General features: G+C 34.7%; 1 protein-coding gene and 1 long non-coding RNA gene across 2 annotated transcripts; both read left to right on the forward strand.

Annotated features, from left to right (window-relative positions):
* Window positions 1-9,675: 9,675 nt before the first annotated feature.
* LOC103960039 lies at window positions 9,676-11,452 on the forward strand. Its single transcript, XR_007255884.1, has 4 exons — window positions 9,676-9,730; window positions 9,831-9,993; window positions 10,095-10,168; window positions 11,175-11,452. It is a non-coding gene; the product is annotated as an uncharacterized LOC103960039 (long non-coding RNA).
* A 2,137-nt stretch (window positions 11,453-13,589) lies between these two features.
* Window positions 13,590-17,120, forward strand: LOC108865642 (senescence-associated carboxylesterase 101-like). Its single transcript, XM_048577891.1, has 4 exons — window positions 13,590-13,776; window positions 14,531-14,888; window positions 15,240-15,779; window positions 15,968-17,120. The coding sequence occupies exons 1-4, from the start codon at window positions 13,766-13,768 to the stop codon at window positions 16,841-16,843; spliced, it is 1,785 nt and encodes a 594-aa protein (XP_048433848.1). The 5' UTR covers window positions 13,590-13,765; the 3' UTR covers window positions 16,844-17,120.

Here is a 17,120-nt window from a genome sequence, read left to right on the forward strand (position 1 = left end):
CATGAATGAATAGATGAGTGAATAGGTTCGGTTAGACATGCAGCTTCGTTTTTATTTACCTTCAACTTAGATGACATAAAAAGACATTGTACAATTAACATGACGAAACTGAACATTCTATTTCCCTAATAAATAGAAGAAACGGAAGCAACATGCAGCGCACAAATCTTGCCCCTGCAGTCAAGGTGGCAAAATATATATCTTGTAGGTTAGGCATATATTTTGGCAGTCGACAAAAATACATAAAAACTGTTTCGTTCTTATTCTAGCATCTAAGTTTTCAAGCACAAATGTGCAAAGCAAAAACATGTTGACGCCTGTTTCCATAAGAAACAGAAACATGAGAGTAAAAAATCAAAACCTCAAAAATATGATTGTATTACAGAAAATATGATTGGGTCGTACTCGAGGATTAAATGGGAACTTGAGATTTTGGTAACTGTGTAGAAGAAAAAGAACACCAATGGAACATTCCTAGAAACTAACCCTCAAACCCATCCAAATCTGATCAACTAATCAACTAATCAAGTGGCATTTTTCAGATGCAGGAAAAAGAACAAATGAATTCCCACGCATGTAGCTCTCAAAACAAAAACAAAAAAATGAAATCCATGAGGACCGAACCGAAGAACGAAACAAACTTGCACCCAAAATTTCTCAGCAGCAAAAGCCGTCCCGTTAATAATTTGCAACAGAAAACGACGGCGTAGAAAGTCGATGGAAAACGAAGTCTGAGAACAAAAGAAAGAAACGATAGAAAATGACCGAAGCTGAGAAATGGGAAAAAGAGGAGTCAAAAACAAGGAAAAAAACAAAAAGAGGCGAAAGCAGAAGATTGCAGTGATGATCGACAGGTGGACGGTAGGGCAAAAATGTCTTTTTACTGTGAAGAAGAAGCAAAAGATGGCACATAAGGAAGCATTCGGAGGGCAGTTTTCGTAGTTTACTGTTAATAAACAGTATACTGGAGTTTGAGTTCTGATGAACAGTAACAAATATCAAACTAAAATCCACACATAGGTGGACACGTGGGGTAGACGACGACTTCAGGCTTCTCATATTTTATAATCATTTTTTCTCTGCTACCAATTTCTTTATTCTTATGTGTGCCACAAACCATGTGACCGGGTTTAACTCACATTTCTAAAAAAAAATTGTCATACCAACAATTTTTTTATTATTATTTAATCTTTCTTTGTGCCACAAACAATGTACGTGGGTTTAAAAACCAAGAATAGACTAATAGTTCGTTTACTAATTCGTTATCAGATTGAGGAAGATTGAAATGAGATGAAATTAAAATCAGATTCTTGTTGAGTTGTTTACTAAAACTATCTGAAATCGAAATAGAAATAACATTGCTCTATTAAAATCGTTTATTAATTCACATGAATCAAAATAAAAATTAATATAATTACTAAAAACTCCTATTTTAACTAATCTATTTGATGCTAATTACTTTTAATATATTTTTTTGGATGCTATTTTGATGCTAATTACTTTTTAACTAATCTATTTTGATGCTAATTAAGTTTACTAAAAATTAATATGATTAATCGAATTGATTTTGGTCGTCGCCAACTGAGTAAGACCCAAACTGAAATCCAAAATCTCCCATCTTCTTCCCTTCTGATTTTGGTCATGAAACCTGCACAATCCCGCAAGCCATGAAATATGTAGAATCTTTCTTTGACATAAAGAAGTAAAGATTGGGTAGAAGGAGAAAAAGGCAGTTTGGGGTAGAAAAGTTTATACGGAATTGAGGCTTTCTCCCGGAGTTGCATTGCTACCTATTGTTTGTAATCCAATTCCGGGAAAATCAGTAACCTGATTCTCCATTTTAGGTGGGTCCCACGGATGGTTTCATTCCCCCAAGTGTTGGTAAACACTTGAATCAATTGGATTGTGTGCAATTCTCATTCCCCTCGTTGTATTCCCCTTACGTAATACTGTACATAAATGGGAAAAGCACATGTTGAAGACCAAAGCGAGGGGCATTTTAGGTAGTTTACTGTTAATGAAAAGTATTTTTGTGTTGAGTTTTGGTATAGGTATAATGTTTTGGATGAGCTATTCTATTGATTTAGATAGACCCTATCATCACTGGCAAAATTAATATTAGGAAAATAGAGTAGACATGGGAACAAAGCCTAGCTTAGACATGCAAGGTCAGAGTCAAATTTTTTTTCTTGGATGGGCTAGTTGAAATTAGTACCACAAAATAATATGTTCATTTTTGCCTATATAAAATATATAGTAATATACATGAAACAACAACGATGAAATATAAACTTTTTTCAAAATCGTAATCTATCGACAAATTCAAGGACCATATAAATAATTAACCTACAAATTAAATCAAGAATAGTAAACAAAGAGATCAAGAACACATCAAATGTGACATTAATTGGAAAATCTCAACAGAAAGTAAGGAAATTGCGGAGCTAGGTTTAATGGTTGATCAAAAAAATATTTTTGTTATCTTGAGTAAGAAGTCAATTGTAGCTTTGGTCTCTTAACTAAAATTTCATTAGCTATAGTTTATAGTCCATGAACTTAATAAAATGTGTAGCATCATTCCTTTTGTTCTAACACCATCAAATTTTCCCGTTGAGAGACTTATACGGCTAGCAGATGGGACCCACAAGGAATAGTATTTGAAAAACCCTAAAAATATGGTTCTTTGTACAACAAGAGTGCCGAATTACCACCTAGTGACTCCATCTTAATTTTGCTTCGCCCACCTCCTCCCAAACACTCTGGAAGAAAGAAAAAAAACCATTAGTTTGCCTCGCGGCATATGGTTCTTAAACCCCGGAACAAACGTAAATCGACGGTGAAGGGGCAGCACTACCGGTTATTCCGAGGTCCCCGTTTCCCCGAATAATGAAGATTGAAGGTTTTTTACTCTTGGAGCGGGTGTAGGTCTGTGGTGTGTGATGGCTTTGGTGTGCAGCTACGATGGATGGTGAAAAGACGGGTCAGGAGGGGCCAATCATGTTTTAGTTTTAGTTTTTTATTCCATTCGGCATCCATATTAACATATTTGTGGGTCAAGTGTCCTGCCACACAAGCACATTGACGGCATATTGACGGAAAATGAAACGGAAGGATCAATGCTTCAATTGATTTAAGGTTAAGAGACTATAACTACAATTTACTCGGTTTTAAATGAAAGAAAGGATTAAGAACAAACTATTTCACTTTTGATCAACTTGCGGCTTGCATACAGGGGTAAACATCCCAAATTTCTTTATTCTTCTGATGACTGATTATAGGTTGTTATTTACAGAATTAATATGGTTTATGGTTCAGAAAAGTAGGAAGCAGAAATTAGAGAGAAACCCGAGGGCTATTTCTATTTTGATTCATTGCTTTATACATGCAACATGACATAGGTGATTTGTATAATTACAGTAAGAAATATATCTCTATTGGTTATTATGTATAGAAGCTGATATACAAAAGGTTGTATATGGCATCTGTTTATCATTTGATTAGTTTCAAAAGATATCCTATTAGGGAAATATTTTATGATTTACGATGAAAGAAAGGAAGTGGAAAGAATAAGGGTAGATTCTGGCCATCGTCACTTATTTCGTGGTTAGGTGACATATTCATTTCTACTAAGAATGATATCCATAAGTTTATGCAGTGTATGCTGAATTTCTTATATAATGGGTGAATTACGATTGGCTTAATCCCTTCATAGGGTATGTAGGCAGTCTAACTCGAAAATTAGATGTAGCCATAAGTTTATATAAAATTATGATTTGGTCTTAGTACAGACTATACCAGATTTACAATGACGTGTAAGTTTACTAATACATAACATTGTATAATTACATTGATCAAGGCGTTACATGACAACAAAGATCCGAGATCACCTGGTAAGTTACTATAACCTTCAGATTTTGGACTCGAAACTTTTTCTCACCGCACCCTTCTCTTGTAACAATACGAGATTACCCTACCAAGTAACATTTAGACACAAGTATCTGATCCACTCTGCATACCACACTATACATACTACGTATGCGTGCATGGACGAATGCTTCTTATCATACAACATCAGAACAATCATTTCTAGCAAACCCTAGTGACAATACTTATTGTTATCAGGTCCGGAATACTGGAAGTTGGATGAAATTGGAAACAGCATCAGCCACTTTGGAATCATGAGTGTTCAAGTTGTCTTTGTGCTTTTGCTCTTTGCTCTCACAAACATGTACACCAAAGATATCGATTCGTGGTAGAATTGGGACTTCCGGCATCAAAATAAATCACCAGTTTTCAGGAAAAGCGTGCATGAACGTTGCTAAGGCACACCTCTTGCGGCCCAAAGAGCAGCTTTCCATCCTCCAATTGCTCATTGCTCATAGATGAGAGAGTTAAGAGCAACGGGATTTTCCAAGTGTTCCCCAACTATTGTACAAAGTTCGATTGAAATTTTGGCACTCCTCACGTGTCTTGATTAGTTGATACGATTTACCTAGTTACCCTATTTAGATATTCATTGATCAACAATTTGTAACGAAATTTAAATACAAACTCCTATTTTGGCTGTATGAATTGATCATAGATTAAATATTATTATCTTCAATCTCAAAAAAAGTCGGACCTCATTGAGAGAAATTCTTGACTATGGACGATCAGACAACATGGATGTCTAGCACATTTATATCTACTAAAGCTCAGCATAAAGTTACTGTTCATTATGTGAGAGAGTACATTGTTCATCAACAGTAAAAGGTCGGAAATGCCCTCGGTTTCTTCTTTGTTTTCTGTACTGTTTACGTTTGCTACAGTAAAATGTCCGTTTTGTCCTTCTTGGCCTCACGTCTATCCACCCGTTCTTCATTTGATAAAACTGATTTGGTTTTGAAGACCATAATTTTTAAGCAACAAAATTAAGATGGAAATTAAATTGAGGTATGAATGCTTCCACTTATTCAGGTTATTCAATTGATCTTTTCCTTTACTAGATTTTATTTTTGAATGTTGTTTGATAAAACTAATTTGGTTTTGTAGATTAAGATTTTTAAGTGAGAAAATCAAGTTGGAAATTCAATTGAAATTGTAATGAATTTGTAAATTTGTCAAGTATATCTTACATTCGTGGTTCCATCTTCCCTTTACCCATAACCATTGAATTTTGTCTCCTGATTGGATGGTTTTTTATAGTTTCCAGGATCTACAGTTGCAATGCCTTTGATGGATAAAACACAGAAGACCCAACTACTCTTATAGAGCTTCTTTAGCATCGTAAGTTAAAATTGCATATCATTTTTTTGCTTCACGGAATTCATTATGTTTAATAGCATACCAATTATGTGATACCAATTGTTATCTTAGCAGTTTCTAACAATTTGTAAAGTACGGATAAATGTGTAGAAGTTTGAGTTATACATATGAAAGTTTCAACTATTATCCTCTTTTAGTAATTTTTGTTACACAATCAATCATTCACAAGTAATGCTATTCAGAGTGGGTCAAAGAATTTCAAGAGCTTCATTCATCCAATTTATGCTCTTCATGTAAAAATTCTTTCATTAAGTTCACACATCTTTCGGTGTAGCTAGATAAAATTAACATTCGATAACAATATGTTATAGCTTTGAAACATTTTTTCATACGATTTCTAATCCCGTAACAACGCATACGGGCAATACTTCTAATACACACTAAACACCCATTCTTGCCGATGTTCCCACCCTGTGTCCCTTGTAAAATCAAAGAACAGAAAAGACAACCATATTGTACTGGTACGTGAATTCGGATAAAAAACAAAAGGTCAACGGGCGTACCTGAGCCCTCAAATTCACTTATTAGATTCATTATTCTAAAAATCTTCATCTAGACAGTTGGTCACCATTATCATAAATTTTTACACATTTAAAAAGTAAAGACGGGCGCTTAAACATGTTGAATACTTAGATAAACACTTATTATCTGTATGTTCTTCATATTTTCAATATATTATAATAATTTATTATTTATATGTCATCATATGTTGTAAGTTATGTACTATAATACAATTATGTATTTTTTCTAAGTGTAAATAAACATTTGTTTATAGGTTACATAATAAATTTAATTAAACCCGCTATTGGACTGGTGTCTAATGCCTTATAAAATCTTAGGTAGATTCCTTTGCAAATTCTTTGTATTCTTTCGCAAATGCTCAGTCTCTAAAGTCACTAATATATTAAGGCTTTTTAGCCAAAATGATCCCTGATATTTGTATAACGCATAATTTCGGTCCCTGAGATTTAAAATCAATAGAAGTGGTCCCCGAGATTGTTCACCATCCATCATTTTGGTCATTTTGTTAAAAAACTCCGTTAAGTTCAAAGTATTTTTGTCAAATCAAATTCTCCACATGCTTTTTCACCCTTTTTCTCTCATTTCTCTCAAAAAATACGCCTATGTTGCTAATTTTGGCAGTGATATCAACTCTTCAACTATTATTAAAAACGATTTGGCATCAAACTCAAGTAAATCTTTGTAAACGATACTTGACATTTTTCCTTTCATTAATTTTTGGAAAAAAACTGTTAACCGAAATTGACGAGAGAGATGAGGATTTTGGTAGAAAAGATGGGAGAGATGAGAGAAAAAGGGTGAAAAAGCAAGCGGAGAATTTGATTTTGCAAAAATTACTTTAACTTTAACTTAACAGAATTTTATAACAGAATGATTAAAATGATGGATGGTGACCAATCCCAAGACCACTTCTGTTGATTTTAAATCTCATGAACCAAAGTTATGGGTTATGCAAATCTCAGGGACCATTTTAGCTAAAAAGCCATGTATTAAACTAATTTGGAATTATCGTTGCGTACAAAGTAGCGGGGAGCAACATAGAATAATTGGATTTGGATCCGCTCTGAACCTTAGTGTCCGGAGCCTCCAAGTCCACAAATTTGAGTCACACAAATTAAATCCAATGGTCTCCATTAATTCATTTTTCTAATCCACCATACACAACTAACGGTCCTGATTTGACTTGCACACCAATCAGCGGCCTAAATTTGTAGACTTGGACGCTCTGAACATTAAAATCTGAGGCGGATCCAAATCCGGAATAATCAATCTGAACTTTAAGTCTTTAACACGTAAACGTAGATAATAGGATGAGAGGAAAAGCATCGAGGCAAACTTCCAGGAACAAGATGCGTTGACAACGACGAAGACTTTGCTGTGCATTGTCGACTTGTTTTATTGGTGGGACAAAGACGTCCATTACAATAATAATAATTGAAAATAGGAGAAACTTAATATGAGTCCAATTTTATGAACCATTATTAGTTATAGTCCAATTTTATTTAATTTTTAGGTTAGGTCCAGTGATTCATTGTCCACATAAGCTTATTTGTATTCTCTTGCCAAATTTACTCTTAAATTGACCAATTGAGTAATTACTGTTTTTTTTAAGTTTGTGATTAATGTTAATCTTATCCTTAATTATAGGATTAGGGATTTAAATCTCCTTTTTTTTCTTCTCCTTCGCCAAATCGTTCATTTCTCTTTTCTTGTTTCTCCCTCACAATATCTCTCTCTTCCTCTGTTATTTTTCCCAGTAGTCTTCTACCATAATATTTTTCTTTTGCTCCTCCTTTCATAAGGATGATCAATATACATTTGATTGGTTTTTTTTTAAAAAAAAAAAAAAATTTGTATTAGTCAATCTTGTGTTTTGGGTTCTTCGTCTCATATATATATATATATATATATATATATTTTTTTGGGCTTCATTCTCCTTTATATATATATTTTTAACTTTGAAGTTTTATCGAATTAGCTTTTTCTCTAGTGTTTGCTCCCTCAATATCATTTTTCTTCACGATTTTTTTTGGTTTTTATCTACCTATATCACTTGTCCTTTATTTATTTATTTATCTTTTTATATTATATTGTGCCTGTATCATGAATAATTGTATTTATCTACCTATATATTACATATTTTGTTGATAATCTATATAAGATTAATTGTGTTTATCTACCTATATATCACAAATTAAGTGTGTTATCTACCTATACAATAAGTTTTTGTTCATAGTCTATCTGTATCATAGATTATTTTGTATTATCTATCTATACAATAGGTTTTTGTTCATAGGCTACCTCTATCATAGATTCTACCTACATTACAAATTTTTTATCTACCTCTAGCAATGTTTCTTTTAATTTTTGATAAACTTATAAGATTTGTAATAATGTCTTTTTAATTAAAAAATGGGTAGATAAAGGTATTTGAAGATTCAAATTTTAAAAATTCAAATATAAAGAATTAAAAAGAAATTCCAAGGGCAAAACAGGTGTAATAGAAAATGAAATAAAATTGGACCCAATTCAAAAACAGCTGAATTTTTTGGACCTGAATCAAAATGCCCCTCGAAAATATAACTTTAGCCTCTTAAAATTTAATTTTCTCATTTACTCAAATAAAAATCATTTACTAGATTCTACATCAGCAAATTCATTAATTATGTTAGACTTAACACATTTAAAATTTTGTGAGTGCCTAAAATACCCTTATTTGAATGTTTAATGTATATAGCATATGAACACACACAAAGTGTGAAAAAAAAATTTTATTTTTGTTTTTGAAATAGAAGGAGAGAGGAAGAGAGTGATATAGAATGTGGGAGTGGGACATTTTTTTTTTTTAATTAGAGATATGTTAGGATTACATGTAGGTGAGGTTTTGAAAAAAAAAACAGCAAAATTTGGTTGTGTGAAATTACATTTATGCCCCATATTTCTTATTTATGTTCTGTTTTAATTAGAAGGTTAAATGGGTAATTTCATAGGATTTTGGTTGACAATGAGTGTTTTATTAATTAGTAGAGATAATTAATGTCATGCGAATTATAAGGGAGAATTAATGATTTTATTAAAAAAAAATTAGGGTTTTTTAGATATAGATTCATACAACTTTTATTTCTTAGATAAAAATCCATCTAATTCAAAACATTCAAATTTTAAAAGGACTGCCAAATAAAAAGGTAATTGAACTATTATTATAAAATATTTACAACTTGTGCCACAATATTCAAATCAAATCAATAAATATTATTATTTACCTTACTTATAATGAACAAATAACTATTGCACATATACATATATATATATATATATACCTATATTTATATAGTACTTGTCACAACCCGTCCCGGAATTTTAATTCCGAGGACGTGAAGTTATGAAAATGCCCTTAAACGGGACTAAGGGGCGTAAAATATGTTGTAACTTGATGATTTGGGGATTGGGTAGGATCCCACATCCCTCAAATCTCTCCCCCATTTCTGCATCTTGTCTCTCTCTCTCTCCTCCCTCACAAATCTCAGAGTTCTCTCTCTGTCTCTCTCTCTCTCCTTCGAACTCACACAGACCACCCACAAACCACCCTAAAACTATACCAACGAAGGATCTAAGACCACCATCGTACTCCTGAGGACCACACGAACACGATGGTACCAATTTCAGGTGAGTTTCACTTCGGAAAACATGGATTTCAATTTTACTGTGCGTGTGCACTGTTCATGCACACGTAAAGCTTGATGTTTTTGGGATTTTGAAGCTTGTAGGAAGCTTGGTGAGGTCCTAAGGAAGCTCGGAGTGCTTCGTTTGAAGAATTTGGACGTCGGGATAGCTTGGTTCAAAGTTGGCCGGAGCTTTCGAGGCTTTTTCCGGCGAATCCACGGCGAGTTAGGGGTCAAGGCAGGTATGGATGTGTTCGTCTCGTCAATACCTTCATTTTGATATAAAGTACGTCGAAAATGGTTAAAAAATGAAGAAGTTATGACACTTTGAAGTTTACCCAGAAATTCCGGCAAAACACCCACCTCCGGCGAAACCAGTCCGGCGACGCGAGGAAGAAGACGCGCGCGTGGGCAGCGCGTAGATTGGGCGAGTGAGGGCGCGTGGGACCTCCAAATTGAGTTCTGAAAATTGTCACGCGTTCGTGACGTCGTGTAGATCACCGTGGTATATTCACACACCCAAATCGAGCAACGTATGAGAAAGTTATTGACGAATATTTGGTGTATGCGCGTTAAATAACGTCAATTTGGTTACTTTTTGTATAGGTGAAAATTATACAGAAGAAGAATGTAACCAATCTAGGGGAGGCTCAGGGACCCACGAGACGTCGATGTGATCAGTGAGTGGGCAGTTATTTTTCAGTATATAAATATATACGTATGCTTGACGTATTTCTCAGAAAACGTATTTTAAAAGAAATACGAATTAAATATCCTGTCATATATGCATCATATTTTAATATGTGCATTACCATAATTATGCATACTGTTGCATGGTGCTGAGGAGGCCCAGGTAAGCTACATTTGAAATACCTTGAAATACATTTGAGATACGTACGAAATACATTTGATATACGTACTAAATACATTTGATATACGTATGAAATACGTTTGGAATACGATTGAAATACTATCATCACATGCATTAGTAGTGGCATACATTTATATATGCGTATTTGGTGCTGTGGACGCACAGGTAAGTGCCAGGTAAGTGGTATTCATGTTTGTATTCAGTAGTAGCTTGAGATGCTTAGAGAGCTCATAATCTGCACCCCCGGTGTTAGTGCTCCCGCCCGTGGCCAGGGCATAGCCTTCACGTGATGTTCACCTCCCGCACCACACGCTCAGCTTGAATCCAAGTTAGGTGCACAGCCTGTCGTACAGACCACATTAGGTGGTTCCGACTCGTAGGTGACCCGCGATTTATCGCATAGCTTCACGTGATCGTAGCACTAGAGCGTATATATATTTTACACCAAGCCTGTCGTACAGACCACGTTAGGTGGTTCCGACTCGTGTGCAGATTCAGTTATTGAGTTGAGATTGGAGCTCTATATGCAGCCGTACAGGTCACGTTAGGTGACTCCCGGCTGCCAGATTATATGTTATTGATATGAGTTATGCTTGAGCACTTACATTTCATTATGAGTTTCCGACATGGCATATTCTTGAGCATGAATGATATACCCTTGAGCATGTTTGGCATATCTATACATACGTATATATGTTTATTTTCTGGGAAGTATACTTGTTTTACGGCGAGGGGTTAATATATTCAAAGAGAAAAGAAGGTTTTGAATAAGTTTGTTTTACTGACCCACTCAACTTTGTTTTGCGCCCCTCCAGGTTTAAGATATTAGAGCTTGGTGGCTACGAGGAATCCAACGGTGTTCTGACAGAATGGACAAAAATTAGGACTCACTTTTGGGTGTTTCATCTTAGAAATTGTATCTTTAAAGCTTCCGTACTGTGTAAATGGTTACGTCACTCTCACGTGACGGCCAGCATGCCCTCCTTCGGGACGGGGTGTGTCAGTACTACTATCTGTTCAAATATATATATGTGCAGCACTAACATACATGTTAAAAAATTATTATTATGTAATCAATTTACCCTTAAGTAAATTTATGATTAGCAAATAATATATTTTGTAGGTAAATTAGTATTAAATAAAATAATATTGTTGCAGGTAAATTATTTTGCATATATTGGGTTTGTTTATATGTAAATAATTTTTCATGTATTTTACATATACAGGGTAACTTATTTTGAGCAATCTAATATTCTAAAATTTTAATAGTAGGTGCACTATTTGAATCAAATAACATTATATTTTTAGGTAAATTATTTTGCATGAATTTTTACATATATTAGGCATTATATATATGTGTGTGTGCGCGCGCGCGCGTGTGAAATAATTTATCTACATTAAGGTGACATCCCACATCGCCCAAGGAAGTGATCCTTAAATGTATTTCCCATCCCTACCTAGCACGAGGCCTTTTGGGAGCTCACTGGCTTCGGGTTCCATGGGAACTCCGAAGTTAAGCGAGTAGCGCACGAGAGCACTCCCAGGATGGGTGACCCATCGGGAAGTTCTCGTGTGAGTTCCCAGAAACAAAACCGTGAGGGCGTGGTCGGGGCCCAAAGCGGACAATATCGTGCTACGGTGGTGGATCGGGCCCGGGTTGTGGTGGGGGCCCGGGCCGGGATGTGACATTAATATGTAAAATATAATTTTAGTGACTTAATTAAGCATGTATATATATTAGACATGTTTTATTGTTATTATTTATTAGGCAATGAATTTATAACATTAAACTTTTTTGTGAAAATATGACTTTAGCCCTTCAAACTCAATTTTCTTCATATAAAACCCTACATAACCTTTTTACTCAAAGAAAACCCAATGACTAGGATCCACATAAGCAAATTCATTAACTTCATATTAATTCACACATTTTACATTTTTCACATGCCTAAAATACCCCTATTACATACTTGATGTAGACAATTAATTGTAAGGAAATAGTAAATGATTTTGCAACAAGAAAAAAAAAAGACATTAATGTTAAAAATTTATTGCATATTACTTTTTTAGAAAGGTTTTGAATTTTCATAAAACTATTCGATTTAGTTTTTTCACCCTACTATTGAATACTTTTGAATTTATCCTTCTTTTATTAATATATTAGAACATTGTATTTCATTATCTACATGCACTTTTGTTTACCTACGAACAATTATACCATGGGTGTAATATAATATCTCTTTTTTACAATGATGCAAAATAATGTTTATACCAACAACAAAACGTGCCTAACATATTTACTAATACATGGAAAATAATTTACCTATATTAAGAAGAAATGTAGTCCGATGCATAGTATTAAAAATACTATGTTACACCCATGTTTATACAACAATAAACCGTGCCTAACATTCCTAACAATACATGAAAAATAATTTACCTACAAGTTAGAGAAATGTTATTTGGTTGGGTGTAGTATAAATTTTTTTAATAATTGGAAAAATTAAATATAACTAGGTGTAGTGTAATTTTTTTTTATATAATTAGAACAAATTAATTTACCTACCTACTCTTTGAAATGTTCATTTCCAATGAAAATGTTCATTACCTAACTACAAATTAATTTCCAATAATTTACCTACAACAATTATACCATGGGCGTAATGTAATATCTTTCTTTACAATGATACAAAATATTGTACGTACCAACAACAAAACTTGCCTAACATAAGTACTTGTACATGGAAAATAATTTACCTGTAACAAAAGAAATGCAGTTTGATGAATAAAATCAACAATATTATGTTCCATTCATGTTTATACAACAACAAAACGTGTCTAACACATATAAAAATACATAGAAAATAATTTACCTAGAAGTTAGAGAAATGTTATTTGATTCAAAATATATAATATAGGTGTAGTATTTTTTTTTTAAATAATTGGAACAAACTAATTTACCTACCAATTAATATGGATAAAATTGCTACAAAATATATCACAAAAAAAAAAAAAACTACTTTTCTAGTTTGCAATAGATACGGTTAATGCAAACATTTTTTTCATTTTATTTCACTTTTTCTACTACTTTTAATTTGACATAAATTTAGGAATTTGGAAAAGAGACCATAAAGTATGAGTGGCATGAGTGTAAATAAGTTGTATTAATAGGTCAATAGTGTTCCTATATGTTTACAAATTTTAAATTTGAGCTTAAACTGGATTTGTAAAGATAGATTAGTTTTTATCTAGAAATAATGAATTGTAAGCGCCAAAATCTAAAGCATCCTAATAATAATGATAGGATTGATTCCTCTTCTTATTTATAAAGAAAGAAATTGACCATTCTACTTTCCAGTTCTCTCTATCTACTGTGTGGTTTAAGCAGATCGGCAAAAGCTTGAAGATGAACGACCAGTAAGTCAACTTCAACTTCAAACTCCTCCGATCCTGGTTTTTATTTAAATCCTTTGTCACTGACTTTTCTTTTGTTGTCTTGATTAAGCGGACAATGTTTTGGAATGGCTAAATACAACAATCAAAAGTTCTTATGGTTAAATCTGGAAAAGAAACTTACAAAACGCTTTTGGATAGATAATATAAGCTCTTTCCGAGAAGCCACCTTCAACAAGCACTTCTAAGTTTTCGAGTGCATTTTCGAAGAACACCTGCATATTTAATAAATATTTCTATATGTTCATCGTAAAAGAGAAGTTCCTATGAGTAAAGTGTTTCCGGTGAATACAAGAGTTTAATAATCGTCCTTATAGTTTACCAAAGTGGAATTTTATTCTTACAAGTGTTTTGCTAAACTGGCTTCATTAGAAATGCATTTCTTTAGAAAGCACTTAGGGTTCGTGTGAAAGTGCTTCCTACATGAAGCACTTTAAATGCTTTTCAAAGATTCATTTGTGTTTTTACAAAGGATTGGCTGTAAAAGCACTCTCATCAAAAGTGATTTCAATCATTTTAAAAACACTTTCAAACATTCATATACACTTCAAGTTTTTTTGCTAAATGTAGTCAAAAGTACTTTTGATTAAACTGACATAGGACTTTCGAATCCGGAACGCATGGAAAGAAATCCAACACCATGTCCAGGATATTGGACGGATGGTGTCATTACATCCTCCGTTTAACTTTGCTTTCAATTTTTTGTTGGTGATGACAGAATTAGCAGTGCTGGGCTTGAACTAGCAAATGTGCTGGTGACTTCTCCTCTCCTGCACCAGTCATGGAACGCGGTTCTTGATCAGAAGCAAAAGCTACCCCCAGCAGCTGATCCGAACCAAAAAATGGCCTTAGACATTAGTGAAACCAAGCACTCAAACATCACCATCATATCTTTTCTTGCTTCACCTGTCACGCTTCAAAATCGACAAGTGATCATTTCGTTGACTCCCAAGGACACATATTTTCCGCTCTTCGAGTTTTTGTGTAACAAAAACACCCCAAGTTTCACCGTCAATGAATTGGCAATCACCTTATTCGCCTTGAATCACAACCGCCTCGTTCGTCTGCGAACAAGGGTGCGTATTGTTGTCTCTCTGATAACTCATAATGTTTAACCGCTTTGATGACTATTAATGTTAGTGAGAAACAGTTAAAAGTCAAATTTATAATGTTGGATTACATTTCACTTAATTAGTTTGGCTTCTTTAATAAACAGTTAATGTTAGCGAGGAACACTTACAAACCCCTCATTAATAGTGTTACAAGAGCAGAATGTAGCAACAGTCGAGTCCTTTTTGTTTTTGGTTTCATAACCGAGTTTTAACTGTTTTTTTATTATGAATGGAGTTCGGAGGAACTTATTTGTAAAGACGTCCCCGAATTGATTATATAGCAGTTCAGTAATTGACTTTTACGTAATATTTTAGCTGGTAGAAAGCAGCAAACCCGACTCATTGATACTTATCACCGGGCATTCATTTGGAGGCTCTGTGGCTACCCTTTTCACCTTATGGCTGCTACAAAGCCTCGACTTGTCGAAAGCGAAACGCCCCCTTTGCATCACTTTCGGTTCACCCTTGATCGGTGACGAACAACTCCGACAATGTGTGTTGGAATTCTCAACATGGAGTTCTTGCTTCTTGAATATAGCCTCCATCAATGATCCTGTACCTAAAGTCTTCCTAACTTCGCAACCGAGTGGTTATAAGCCTTTCGGAACATTCCTACTGTGCTCCTCTTCGGGTGGTTCTTGCTTTGAGGACCCTGATGCCATTTTGCAACTATTGGTGGAAACCAGCTCTCAGAGTGCTCAAATTCAAGGTTTTGATTACGGACAGATTTTAAATGATCTCAAGATTAAGGCATTTTCTAGAGATATCTTTGAGTTGGTTGAAGAGGATAGAGTTCCACTTAAAGCTGGAATCAAAACACAGTTGGCAGCAATATTAGGAGTTCTCAGCTCACAGGTATCAAACTTTCAACAGAAATATCTGATTTGATGATGATTTTGGGAAATGGTTTCCGCACAAACCTGTTTATTTTCATCTCTTGATTCTGCTTTGATTTATTCAAGGAGAGAATACGAGTTTTGCGGAAATCACATCCCATGTTTACTTCTACCTACTAACTTTTCTCTCAACTCCTTTTGTAAAAGTCATTGCAGCAGCAACAACCCAACATAGAATTCGAAAGTCTGATAAAAAAGATGGTCAGTCACGAACGTAAACTAGTGATCCAGAAGACGAAGGTTTACAGTTCTTTCTTGAAATTGAATGAGGCTAAAAAGGACATGGCCAACATGGAATGGTACAAGAAGCATTCCAAGCACAAGGGAATTGGATACTATGACGGGTACAGAAACAAGCGTTTCTGGACAGACATAATTGCCGAAGAAGGCAAGAAAAAGCTCTCGAATTTCTGGTTCAGCATGGTTGCAGAAATTGAGAGCAAGCCCCAGAAAGAAGAAGCCGCAATGCGTATCCATTTTCTTTCTGCTGGAACGAATTACAGAAGGATGATCGAACCGCTTCACATTGCAGAGTACTACAAGGAAGGCGGAAAAGATTACAAAAAGGAAAGGCCTCGACATTTCGTTCTTTTGGAGCAATGGTTCAATGAAGAGGAGAAAAAGGAGGAGGAAAAGAAAGAGAGGGAAGAGAGGGAGGACCTGCAACTGCGCAGTGCAAGCAAGTCCAACTCAAAAGCGAAGAGTGTGGCTTCTAGTCTGAATGATGATTCTTGTTTTTGGGCGCACGTCGAGGAAGCGCTTATCTGGTGCAACGAACAAGCGATTAATCCAGACGCCAAGCCAATGCCCGAATTTGAGCTTTACGTTCTGAATGCGCTCCATAATTTCGCAGTGTCACCTGATATTTTCTTGGCGCAGAGCAGCTTCATGCGATGGTGGAACAAGTATAAAAAGATTGTGGGAAGTAGCTACTCCTCAGAACTCACAGATGTCATGAGGCGTCGCACTTATCTCAATTATGCGGATGGGGTCTCGGTTCTTGCTGGTCTTAAGCCAAGATAATTAAGTTTTAAGCAAGCAATTAAATCAGATAAAGCAAGATTAGTTTTGCTGTATCGCTCATGATCTTCACAGAGAGACGGGCGGTACTCGCAGGACTTCTTGGTGCTACTACGTCTGAATGTTTTTGTTTGTGGTTTCTTTTTGAGTGGGGGTTTTGTTTCCATTATAATGTTTGTAATTTCCACTTCGTAAAAGCAATGACACTTGTTTTTTGTTACACCAAAAGTGAGAGCTACTCCAATCAACAATTGTAATAAATTGAGACTGGCTTTGATCA

Source organism: the organism of the source record quoted next, unplaced genomic scaffold (assembly GCF_019419815.1).
Source record: "Pyrus x bretschneideri cultivar Hongxiangsu unplaced genomic scaffold, Pyrus_bretschneideri_v1 Contig12, whole genome shotgun sequence".
Classification (NCBI taxonomy): domain Eukaryota; kingdom Viridiplantae; phylum Streptophyta; class Magnoliopsida; order Rosales; family Rosaceae; genus Pyrus; species Pyrus x bretschneideri.